The following is a 13,474-nucleotide window of genomic DNA, read 5'->3' as shown; positions in this document are numbered from 1 at the left end:
TACGACAAAACACAACAGACGAAAAAATATATAAATTGATAGAAATCTCTTGCAGGAAACTTTATTGCTGGTCATTCACTCCCTGCAGCCAGATTTTAATGCCTTTCGTAAAATACTGCAGCTTGGGATGCGAACATGATATGTCATTGTTGAATGAGCGAGAATATGTAGAGACTTCGGTAGTTGTACTACTGCATTTCTTTTGTTTCTTTTCCTTTGCATTATTAAGGCTGCATTTAAGTGCTCTACCGCAACATTTCATGGTTCTAAGCTCTAGCACTATTGTGCGGTATCTAGATTTATTCTCTTCCGTAGAGCCAAGAGAAATTCTTAATGATGAGGTTCAAACTTCAATGATGTGTGCACAATGCCTCTTGTAGCATCATATATTTGTCATTCAATGGTTCCTTCATGACGGATGAGGCTGTGGGGCGTCCCCAGTTATACCAATGGCTCAGATCTGCGCAACGGATATTCAATTCGATGATATTTTTCCTAATAATGCAAAATTACTTCCACACCGTATTCTAGACGGTATATTACACGATCATCTGAAAAACCTTAAAGCAAATATTGTAATTGCGACAGATGCTTCACCATGTGAAGAAAAGTCAGATGTAGGAATATTTTCCCCGATTCTCAATTGGACATTTTCTCTTCGGCTGCCAGATTTCATACCGATCTTTTTAGCCGAATTCATGGTCGTGGTGCTGGCATTACGCAAATTAGGACCATCCATTACGTCAGCCGTAATAGTCACTGATTCGTTATCATTGTGCTCATCCCTTACTGCTTGTAGTGATTCCCACGTGATGAGGACATTTCATTCATTGGTACCTGTGTACTTGAGAAGCGTGCGTTTGATTTGGGTGCCTGACAATAAAGGACTGATCATAAATGAAATTGCTGACTCTCTAGCCAAGGCATCGATAAGTGGCCCGATTCTCCCTTGCTGCCCTTTGACTGCTTATGTCACTGCTACTAGATTTCGCAGGAGTGTCATTATACAGGCAGTATCAGGCTCCGCAATTAGCAACTCTGTGGATTACGGACATATCCTACACCCTTGGTACAGAGATTTTTGCCGAACACAGAAAATTGAAGTGTCCATCGCGAGGCTGCGCTGCCGTATACCTGCATTGAACTTCTACCTCCACAGGTCTGGTCTGGTCCCCTCACCATTATGCTCATTCTGTGGCGAAGTGGAGACAATAGGCCATTTCTTGTTGTCTTGCAGGCGTTTTTCTATTATAAAAAAACGACTACTCGAAATACCGCTTCGCACTATTGGTCGAAATTTATCAGTGCCTGTGATCCTATCTTTTGGAGCCTCCATTATTGGGTTCAGCCACAGAAATGTTTGCTTGGCAATCCAAAATTACCTCATTGAAACCAATCGATTTCCACGTTAGACTGATCGTTCTCCCTCGCCACCATAGCTTTCTTTTATTTCTTATCTATTGATATTATTTTTTAATTATTATTATTATTATTATTATTATTATTATTATTATTATTATTATTATTATTATTATTATTATTATTATTATTATTATTATTAATATTTTATACCCGGTTTTCATCTGATTATTTCCTTTTTTCTCCAAACACGAACCGTTTACTTTTAAACTCCAACGCTCAAGTTGTTAGCTCCCTTGTTATCATTATTATTTTTATGCACCTAATTGAACCACCCGATTCTTAGCCAATCCCCCACTGTGGGTATGTGCCACGGCCACTCAGGACAACAACATCTGCGCCATCGGCATAGTGCGAAGGGCCCAATGTCTCCGGATTCCTTCCGGGAGCTCCGACTTCTCTTCGACTTCGGCGACAGGACGTAACACAGCTGTTTCTCGAGGCAGCGTTAATAAAAGGCTTCTTTTTTTGTTTTCTTAACTAGGCCTACATCGCTTTGTCTGGGAGGCTTGTACGTCTGAACAGACGCTCGCTCGTCTCATGTGCTAATCTTGCTTCAGCACACTAAGAATAGCCCGCTCTTTTGTTGCCCTATATACAGGGTGTTTCAGTGAACACTTTAAAAAAATTTGAAAACAAATCCGTGTGGCAGATAGCAAAATTCTAGTCCAAGAGCTGGTCTACTCGAAGAGGTGGAGAATACTTGCACAAACAATTTAAATGTACGACTAATTAACAAAATATCACTTATTATGTCTTTAACTATTTACCTTATGGCGCATATTGCAATTTACAAATTCTAGCCGGGGAGTTCTTATGGCCGATTCACTTGGAACTAATTCTCAGGATGACACCACTTTCGAGCTATTGATTCCGGAACTTTGGCGTTTCCGTTACTTTTGTACTTCAATGTATAAAACGACATTTTGCCGAGAACGTAAGTGGAACGACAGTGAATTTTTACCGCAATTTTTACGGTGCATATCCCGTAAATCCTGTGATCCACGCATTTCTTTTTGAAGTGTATTTGCCTTGCACCTCACGCGCTAGAATTTGTAAATTGCCAGATATGCCATAAGGTAGAAACTTAATTAGTGATTTTTTTAATTAGTCGATTATGCATTTCAATTTTTTTTGTGCAAGTATTATCCGCGTCTTGGAGTAGACTAGTTCGTGAACTTCAATTGTGCTACCTGCCAGAGGGAATAAAAAAAAAAAAAGAAAAGGAAAGTGTTCGCTGAAACAGCTTGTATGGATACTGCCAGCATCGTCTGCGTAGCGCTCACCTCTTCTGCCTTCTTTCAGCTCAATAATCATACTTTGTAACTGTTCAGTGTGGGGACATGGATCTTAGTGGCAGACGACACGATTCTCAGATTTTTAACAGGAAGGTGAAGGCAAAAAAAAAAAAAAAATAAAACGTTTACACTCATGCTGATCAAACGTTCTCTTAGCATAGGCAGTGGTGGCGCAGATTTACATTTCCAACGATGTTAGTTTATCACAGCGATGCAGTCGCCTCCGAGGAGGTGTCGTTGCCTGGCACAGAACTCGTAGTCAATGCAGCAATCTGTCGAGAGGCGTGAACAGCCAGCATTTATGAGACCATGTTGTCCCTTCGCGAGCCAAACATCGCTCTGTCCCGATGTTGAGCATCCGGGAGGACGTAGGGGTGCGGGACTACAAACTTATCGATCGCGTATGCCTTGCTTCCCCACGCTACGCCTATCGTTTTATTGCTGGCCTTGCATCAGCGATGCTGCCTCGAGGCGCTGGTGCATAGTTCGCGCATGGCGAAAGCGTTGTCGTGACAGAAACGGTTATTAATGGTGTTAGTACCTCTCCCAAAATGGCCGAATGGCTTTGACTGATAAAAACTGTGTTAAATGGACGCGCAGAGTGATGCCGCTGCTTGGGAGCCTGTGGTCTATGCTATAAAGAGTGCCAGGAAATCTGTAATGGTGTGCAAGTAAAACAGCACATAAAACAACACCCATGGGAAGATTGTTTGAGTGCGGAAAGGAATGGAGAGATAAAACGAGATAAGTGTGCAACAACTAGTGTACAAAGGAAAATGATCATGGTACGCACGCCTCCACTTCCGGCTGATTCGCTTACCATAAAGCAAGGCCTCTGCGGAACTGCTCACATTCTAAGCATGAAATGCTTTTAGCTTCCGTCGTCGGCGACCTTCAAGTGACCCTGAGCCAAAAGACAGAGCCGTTATCCGGGTACTCAAACGAGAAAATAAGGGCAAATAGCGAGAACAAAACGAGATCATCAGGGTAGCTAGCCAAACTTAAGAAAATGCGGTCTCTGGCCCCCATCCCTTTGTACAGGAACGGATTACATACGCTAGTTACTGCCCGAACAAGTTACAATAATAATGCTTCCGAGTTCTTCCTAATGTTTTTCACAATATCACTCACGCTGTAACTTCTAGTACGCTGAAGGTTTTTTTTTTTGTCATTTCCAATAGCGTTGTTCATAAGGCAGATACACGGCAGCATGCATTTCATCGTCATCTTTTCGCGCTGAGACAGGATTACCTGTGCTCTTTTGAACGCCAGCGGTCCCCGAGTTCCGCTGCGCGGGTTTCTGTGTCGCCTCGAGAGATGGCGCCTCGCGGCGTGGGACCTCCTTCAGGCATTTTTCTAGGCAGTGGGCTCTGTCTCCCTGGCGTCTTTCGCTCATTTTTAGCCGGCTTTCTTTTTCTAGCTGGACAGCTTCCAGAAGGACCAGTGCACAGTACGGCGTGGTGTGGTGTGGTTGTGGTGGGACGTGCCGTTGCGAACATGTAATACACCCATTTTAAGAGTGTGGCCAGTATCATCTCCAACTAATCTGCTTTGCAGGTTGCCATTTCATGCTTACACCTACTATCGATTACGGGAGAGCCAGCAATTTGTTTTACTAATTTACGGCGCAGTCGCCGTTGCATATAAGCCTATAATGTTCACTTACGTGAGTGGTTTCGAAGCGGCGCTCACGTGTTTACTTATCCTCCTATTCACATTAGCCCGCTTTCTAGGCTCCTTTGTGCCCTAGAGCTAATGCACCGAATTACGTGATACATGTACCGTACCAACTATTACCAGCAAAATAGTAGGAACTGAAGAATTTCGTTATTCTGTCCCGGTGTTTTCGAAGTCTTCCATGTCTACTTTCCTTCATTAAACTGAGACTCCCGATTTTAGTTATTGCGGCTAGTAGTATATTGCCTCCGCGTCCTGTTAAGTTTCATTTCAATTACGTGATACATTTACCGTACCAACTATTACCAGCAAAATAGTAGGAACTGAAGAATTTCGTTATTCTGTCCCGGTGTTTTCGAAGTCTTCCATGTCTACTTTCCTTCATTAAACTGAGACTCCCGATTTTAGTTATTGCGGCCAGTAGTATATTGCCTCCGCGTCCTGTTAAGTTTCATTTAATCGCGTGTCCATTTTTTTTTATTATGCTGTGCAGTGCCACCTAGCCAGCCCATAATTTTGGACGAAAAAATGAACGCGCTGAACGGCACCGTGGGTCCTTACAACGAAGGAACTCTACTGATCCTCAACTGTCTCATCAATGGAGGTGAGACCCCTTCAACACGTTGTTTTCACATGCTGTCGCTATCTTTTAACGGCGCGTGGAGTTGCAGTAGAATTACACCAGCAGCCCATCTAACAACTTTTCATAACGCCTACTAACACCTAACAACCACAATGTAATAGAAAAAAATTCTGGTGTTTTACGTGTCAAAACCACGATCAGATAATGAGAAACATTCTAGTGCGTGTGTGGGTGGGACTCCTAATTAATTTTGGCCACTTGGGTTTCTTTAACGTTCACCTAAGCCTAACTAAAGAAAGCGCTTTTGCATTTCGCCCTCATCGAAATGAGGCCCCAGAGGCCGAGATAGAACCTGTTACCTCGAGCTCCGCAGCACGCAACACCATAGCTGCTAAGTCATAAAGCTGGGAGATGTGTCATGGCTGATGTAATTAGGGCATTTGAACGCTATAACACATGAGTATACGGTAAGCACGTTCAAACGCACAGCAATACTGCAGTGCAGCGAATTTCCGGTCGCCTGAATTACGTAGGCTGACTAATCTGTACGACGAAGATTAAAGTGCACATCACTGATGCCTGGGCAGTTGCTTTTCGAGATGTGTTCTTTGTACATTACTGCAAGGCTGAATAGATTAAATGGGGATGATGTTATAGTTGTAAAAACTGCATAAACTACTGCCCGGGAGGTTTATGCCTTCAGAACTGCGCTCCATACGTGCCGCCAACTTTGTGTTTTGCAACTGTATCGGTGTTCCTAAAAGTTTCGAAAAAACGGCAGCCAAGAAAAAGTCCAACTTCCTGGTAGTCAGCTTAAGCTGCCATGCAAGATGGGCGTGCGGCGTAATATTGAGAGGTGCACTTCCTGCATATAGGAAGTACACGTCACAATTATGGGCCACACGCCAAGTTTGCCATACAGGTGACATTTTTGTTGACTTCAGTGCTGTGAGAAGAGTGAGAGAAAAGGATGCATAGAAAGTCAGGGAGGTTAACCAGAGGTAGTTCTGGTTGGCAACCCTACATGGGGGGAAGGGTTAAACGGGATAAAAAGAGAAAGAGAGTGGAAGAGGGAGATAAAATGAGAGAAAGTTGCCTGAGCAACTGTACCTGGTAGTGCTTCTTTTCCACGGACCTGATTTACGCAATTATGTTACTTAAGCTGTACCAGTACACCTCGCTAAATAGGTTACTTTATATTTTGTGAAGAAAATCAAATATTTACATGTATATGGTACAAAAGACGAGGAATAGAGTTTCAGAAAAGAAAAAAGAAGAAGAAAAGCACAAACGCAAGAAGCGAAAATGGTGTTCATGAGAGTACCCTTTGGAGATGTTGGTTGCAATAAGTATAACCAGATCTTTTCTTTCTCCTTTGGCAAACCTTGTAGTGAGCGTTCGTTTGAACTCGACGAAACAGGCTTTTGCAATAACCGTAAACGCATCACACTTGCACCTCTACTGACTGCGCTTCCACTGACGCAAGCGTATATCTTGGAAAGGTAAAACGACAAGCTATAAATGAGCACGCGCTAGGGCAGTGATTACAGTGTTTCACGGGTTAAACATGCCCCTTCTTGTTGCGTTCAACTGTGCGTGACGTGTACACAGGGGCGCAGCGATACACGGTGTGGCGTTCAGATCCCATTGCGTCCGTTTCCTCTCCGTCCGTTTGCATTCCAGGAGTTCTCGTTGTCTTTGCCCGCCGTGTCACGGGAGATTAAAGCGAGCAAGTTAAGCGTGGATCCCGATAGATGACCGATAAAAGAGGTAGCAAAACTATCGCGTCGCGTTCGTCGGCTCATATCGGACGTTCTGATTGGCCCGCCAAAAATGTTCTGAGGAGTCAGCGGCTCGCAAACGCTGTCCCGGAAGAGCATTTCCGCTAGATCACTCTTTGCCGCCATCACCGATTTAGCGCGCGCCGCGGCGGATGCTCGCCGGTTTTCGGGTCTGGACCCCTTCACTCGGAAACGCGCGCTTCACGCTCGGCTGGGCAGCCGCTCCGCTCCAGCCGCAGCCGCGACGCGCTCCGCGCGGGACCCTTCCCCGTGGCGCCCACTGCGACGACTACGCTGTCGCACCGGAGGAGCGCAGGGCGCACCGCTGGCAAGGCCCGCCTGGCTGCCCTGATGAGCAAACCGACGAGCAAGCGCGGAGCTCTCACATTGGCTTCCCAAACTTCGGAAACAATAGCAACGGCTGCCTCTCCCGTGTGTGCGGTCTTGAGGAGCGAGTCACCTGAGTTCAATCTAGGCGCTCTACTAGTGGACTGTGTACCTCTCGCATAGGAACACCTTTAATTCCAAGCAAGTTTCCCTTTACTGTCTATAAGATGCACTATACTATTTTAGTAATATTAAAAGTATATTTCATATATATATCTAGCTTTTGGAACAGCAGAAAACAATATGAATTAAGTGTATAACCAATGAGGCTCATGTCTAGGAAAGCGACCACGGTATTCTGCACAACCGCAATGACCAGGGTGACAGAGAGAGAGAGAGAAATAAAGGAAGGAATAGGTGTTCATTTTAGCTGCATACCCACTCCAGGGGCCGTATTCATAAAGCTCTCCATTCGTAAATGCTCCTTGCCAACGGCCGATCACCTTCGCTAATAATATATATGTCAAGCATCAGGAGGATGGCTGGGATTTTCTTTTTCGCACAATTCTAGCGTGGGTGCTTTGTATGAGTACCGGCCCAGGGGTTCATGGAGTATTCGTTGCTAAAGAGTTATCTTATTTGTGGGTTCAATGCCAGAGGTTGGGTCACATTAATGATGGGTTTTACTGATGAGTAAAATTAACCATACCCGCCGCGACAGCTTTAGTCGCTATGATGTTGGGTTACTAAGCCCGAGGTCGCGGGATGGACCCCGGCCGCGGCGGCCGCATTTCGATGGGGTTGAAATACAAGTTCGCTTGTGCACTTAGATTTAGGTGAATGATCAATAAACCCAGGTGGTCAAAAAAAAAAAAAAAGAAATGAACTCCGTGTCTCCCACTACGGCGTGCCTCATTATCACATCGTGTATTGGACACGTAAAACTTAAGAATTAAAGAAATAAAATTAACCACAGCTAAGAAAATTTGCGCAAGTAAGCGAAAGATGCCACACAGATCGATTGTTGAGAAACAGGCGAGTGGCCCTGACGCAAAATATGTATTTTTTTTTATTCGAGAACTTACTGCAAAGTAATTTGCTTTCACCTGCGCTAAGAATTTTACCTGGGTATAAACTTGCTTAAGCGTAAAATGCGTCATGCAGGCGGCCGATGTGATTGTGAAAAATTCGACACTTCGCAAAAGTGGTGTGAGCGCCCCGTAGGCAACCGCCGATAGTGCATTCCGTCTATAGAAAAATATTCTAGCCACCTTTGTTCAAAGCCAGTTTTCAAATATGGTATCTGTTCCTTAACAGCTGCACTGACAATTACTTTCACAATAATTTTTGTCTGGTTTCTGCTTTGCAAGCGATCCCAATACGTAAATATTGACGAAGCATCCCCGATTTCATTTTCTGCACGAGGCAAAATGCATGGTGGATACTTTCAAGCATCATTTAGAAGCCTTTGCTAAACATCAACTATTTACTGACCGGTACCTATCCCGCAAGGTGCCATGTCAATCCAGGACACATCCGGAGCAACAGCAGTATAATAAGTATACGCACTATATAGTTACATGCAGGAGGAGCGCATTGTCCCCGACGCCTCTAACAAGCACATGCGTATTAGTCTCCCCTGAACAAGGGCTATGGCGGAAGAACGATACTTCTACAGATCGTTATATATTCTAGCAGATAAGGCGGCGCGTCACTACACGTAAGACGTTAGACGGAAAGTGCATGTTACAACACATTGCCTCAAAGTTAGTATAAGTAAGGAAATGCACGGGTCAACTTTTCTAGACCGTTACTTAAATAATTATTTAAGAAAGGAAGGCGAGTTTTTTTCGTATGTGTCTGTGTATCTTACGTCTCAATTTCCCCAGTTACATTTTAGGCAACGCATAAAAGTCATTCTTTCTTCATTGTGAGCGATGCAGAACTTTTCTGGCTTCTAAGCGATGTGAAGACGTCCATCATGATGAAAAGGTGGCCTTGTAGTCAGATATAGCTTTGACTGTCACTTTGAAAAGCCCGCGTACTATCTTGATCACAGTTAGCGGAAACAATGAGAACGCGTGGCCGCGCTCTGCTCAACACGGTCACGTGTTTCAATATTCCCGCTTACTGCGATCAAAAAGGCGCCGTCTCCTCGTATAACAGAACACACCGATGGCCGCTGCGCTGTTCTTGGAACGAAAGCAGGAGAAAATTGTAAAGAAAATGTGTGCTCAAGTCGCAACGACAACAACAACAATTATGTAACCCGCGTAGCCCAGCTGAGCGGAGCTCTATGCACACGCGCTCGGGAGTTGGAAGCGTTGCTCTGCTCGTTGTCGCGTAGCCGAAACAACTGCGCTTCAGAAGCAAAAGAAAGAGAGAAGAAATTAGAGAACGTCGTGCTGACGCAGCGTCGTTGTTTGGCACTCGACGAAAGCGCACCGCTGTCGTTGAGCTATAGTTTTCCGCGAAGGGCATATCATGGCTCGTTTCGCTACAGTCGAGCCGCGCATCCTAAAGACACGGCGCACACTCGGCGTTTCTTTATCACCTGTGTTTGCCCAGCGAGAGCGCTGACGCTCCCGTGGAACCACCACCCGCATAGTCTTTCTCCATGCCACCCGTTCTTTTCGCGAAGAGCATTCGTGCAAGGCATGCCTTCTGCGCTTTGTGCGTCTCCACAATCACCAACTCGCATCGCCGGGTGTCGGTGCTCAGTTCGCACGCATCAAAGCACGCCGCAAGAACTCTCGTCGCGGTCCCGAAAACCACCACAAGCCGGCCGTACTTCCAATTCTAAGTAGGGTTGTCTTGCGGTGGTTCCTCGTGGGAACGAGTCAAGCGTAGCCCTGTAACTTATGTTTTTCTTTCACGAAGGATGGAAAATCGCAGTTGTTAATTATTGCGTAATTTCTTCAGCTTAATTTGAATTAAGAGGCGCAATTGGAAAGCTTCAATTTTCTTTTCTTTTGTTCAAGCGGAAGTGGACTAGGTGGGGATTCAACTTTTGCTGTATATTTGCGTTCCGCACTGACTCGCATTGTCTCGAATGCACACTTTAAGGGACATTTAGTGTCTGTTGCAGACGGAGCTAGAGCTTTTTCGGTAATAGTGCTGGCACATGTGAGCTTGCTGAATGTTTTGAAAGCCTTTACGTTTGCATCTGGTAAACAAGGTCTTTATAAGTGCACCTTGAAAAGATTGTGGCGGCGGCTACAAGTGCAGGTTCTCTACGCGCACTTGTGCAGAGATCAGTGAGCTTCGGTGTGTTCGTGCCCTTTGCTGGCGGTCGCTTGAATTGCTCGGCTTGGGAACACGCATTTTGAGATAGTCAGGTCACCGGTGCTCGCAATTCACGCTGGGTAGTGCTGCGACACTGCCCAAGCGGGTCAGGAGCAAAACGCTCTGTCGCGGAACCAGCTGGCTCCGGCAGATGGCACAAACGGACTCCGGAGCGCATCCTTATCGCGCTTAGCGACAGAGGATATGCAGATGCTCACAGAGGTTCTCGGAAAGCAAAAAAAGCAGTTGCCGTATTATGTAAGGATATTTTTCTAGCGATTCTATCCGATTCGTATCACCCATCGCGACGAATGACCGACGTCGGCGTTTACGTAGGCGAGGCGTCCTGCCAGTCAATGACGAACGGCAAGCAGAATAGAAAATTAAGTGTGACATACTAATATGCCGTATTGTAGGGACCTTATTGTAGCTGTTAGTTTGGTTTTTCATTGTTCTGTTCTTGTCATCTGCCAAGCCGAGCGGCCCATCCCAGTAATAACAGCGACTCATGCATGAATCCGAGCCAATCACGCAGGGCGAGATGATGGAAAATGAAGTGGATCACTAAAGCTTATAGCCCCAATTGAAAAAAAAAACTTTCTTTGTCCGTGTCTTCTAGCATAAAAAACATTTTCGAAATCCATAACTAACTCGTCCAAATCACCACTTTAATCTGAGAACAAAATGAATTACCCGCTGGGATCGGTGAGCAGCCTATAATTGAGTGGCACGTCGCAGAAGTCGCACATGCCATGCCGAGTGCGCACTTGGATGCCTGGTTTCATACCTCTGCTACGAGGAGGCGCAGATTGTCTGCTGTTTTTGTGTTCCGATTGCCGTGTTCCAAGGAAGTTTGGTTGCGAATGGCCGTACATGCACATATGAGTGCCCCATAAAATCATTGCGCCAGCCAATATTTGTCTATCAGGCCCCTTCCCCTTCTTTACCTTTTCTTTTGAACAGCAGTTTCGTTTTTTTTTTTCAATCGCATGGCATAGTCAACTAGATGCTACTTTGTTCAAGCTGCCTACCTTCCTTGTTTTCTCCGCTTTTTTACTGCCATCGCGTAAATGGCGTTGTGCCAATACGTGACACCACATGATCTTACTCTCCATGGCGTCGGGCACGTGACCAGCGAGAAGAGCCTGTGCCACAGATCTCGCACAAAGTGCGCGTAAGAAGGCCTGGTGAGCGTACACGTGCCTGTACACGTTCGCAGAATGGTGGTGTTTCTTCTTTAGAATCTCCTATATCCTTTCCTTGGTGAAGGCGTTCTTTTTCTCACCTTGTTCCCAGGCAAGCCGGAGCCGCGGGTGACGTGGCACCAGGGCTCGGTGCACCTACACCGCGTCTATCACCAGAAGGAGCAGGGCGGCCGCAAGGTGACACTGCACGTGCGCACCCTCCGCCGCGAGCACCTGGGCGCCGTGTTCACCTGCGAGGCGGCAAACTCGAACCTCACCGCACCCGTCTCCACCTCGGTGACGCTTGCTATGAACCGTGAGTGACTCAGGCTTGTCCCAGCAGCGGTGATTTTACATGGTTCTGAAAGTCGAGCTGGCTTTCTAGCTTAGCCGCAATGACAAGGCGCTTCCCACGGCGCATTCCAATGTTTGTCCCATGTATTGCACATACCACACGCCCAATCTGCCGAAAGACTTGTTGACGGTGTGGGTGAATGTGAGATTAAAATCTATAGTTGCTGAGAGCCTTCTGAAGGCAAAGTCTCACCCATGACTTTGAAGAAAACACGAAAGCAATTAAATAAAGTACAACAATGTGGGTCTTGTTAACGTCGAATTCATGAAATGATGAAATGTCTTGTTGACACTTAACGTGAAAACGAGCCTACGTTTTCACATAACGATCCCCAAAACAACTAGGATTTTCTGAAGGCAGCTTACGTAGCTTGACCTACAACCAGCGGGAAAACCAAGGGGCGGTCGAAACGTCTCTTCATATTTTCGCGGTATCGCTGGTATGCTTCCGCAGTTTTCCGCTTCTCGCGCAGTCAGCAATACCGAGCTGTTGATGAGTGGGACGCACCGGTGTCTTTCCAAATGCTACGAAATACGGGCTACAGCTGATGCTCTCAGTGTGCGACTGATTGTGATAAGCTACAGCGGCCTCCGAGCATTCTTCTATCCGCCTTTGAAACTCGTATACACGGAAATAAACTGTTTTAAGTCTCGTATGATTCTTTCAGCCATGCCATCTGCAGGATGGTAGGGCGCGCAGCGTTGCAAAACAACTCCTCGTGCCTTCGGCGCCACTGTTGCAGACGCTACCTTACAAATGCTAGTCCATTGTCCGATATCTCAACTTTCGTATTAACGCGATAGCGTTAAGGAGCTCGTGTCGCAGAAAAGCCGGTGTCGTCGGTGTCGGTGTCGGCGTCCGCGGCGTTGGCCGTGAGCGAAAAATCCCGGCAGGCAATTTATAAATAAAAACAACTTGCAACATGGGCTGCGTGGGAATCGAACCAGGGTCTCCGGAGTGTGAGGCGGAGACGCTACCACTCAGCCACAAGTTCGACGCTTCAAAGCGGTACAAAAGCGCCTCTAGTGAATGCGGTATTTTCTTAAAAACGTGCCGTGGAAAGTTATACTGCGGTGTATATCGGTAATTATGAGCATGTAACTTACAGAAGTTGCAGTTACACGAGTAGCGAAGTACGTTCCCGCTACATTTCTTCTGCGCTTTCCGCACACGCAGAGCCATCTTGCGGCAAACACAGAAGAAGCCCTCCTCTCACTGTACAGCGCTGCCCCGACAGGTGGCGCGCCACGCGCGCATTGGGGCTGTGCGGGGACCGCCGGTGCGAGGCGCGTCGCGGCCCCGACTCCCTCTCCCCTGACGACGCTTCGCCGTGCTCTCTCACGGGTTGCAGAATCAAGCGTCCTTCTTTTCTTTAGATCACTATCTATATATCTCTCTGCGCGTGCCGATCACGACGTTTGGCTGGCGTAGATCGTTTCCCCTTCCGAGACACCGAGTTCTTTTGTTTGTTCCGTTTGCTCAGGCGCACGTTTCGTTGCCGCGCCGAACGCTGCGTTGCTCGACGCTCACCGCTTGATTGGTGGGTGCAAAGTCCGATGCGGGGT

The 13,474-nt window shown here is 46.4% G+C and overlaps 1 protein-coding gene across 1 annotated transcript in view; it reads left to right on the top strand.

Annotated features, from left to right (window-relative positions):
* The window catches only part of LOC126547169 (synaptogenesis protein syg-2-like), a 113,071-nt gene that overhangs the window by 14,832 nt on the left and 84,765 nt on the right, over window positions 1–13,474 (top strand). Inside the window, exons 3-4 of the mRNA XM_072288056.1 lie at window positions 4,888–4,998; window positions 11,667–11,870. Of these exons, the coding sequence (XP_072144157.1) occupies window positions 4,888–4,998; window positions 11,667–11,870 (315 nt within the window). The remainder of the gene's footprint in view (window positions 1–4,887; window positions 4,999–11,666; window positions 11,871–13,474) is intronic.

This window comes from Dermacentor andersoni, chromosome 1 (genome assembly GCF_023375885.2).
Source record: "Dermacentor andersoni chromosome 1, qqDerAnde1_hic_scaffold, whole genome shotgun sequence".
Taxonomy (NCBI): Eukaryota; Metazoa; Arthropoda; class Arachnida; order Ixodida; family Ixodidae; genus Dermacentor; species Dermacentor andersoni.
The sequence above is the reverse complement of the archived record's forward strand: the minus strand, read 5'-3'. Positions and strand labels throughout refer to the sequence as shown.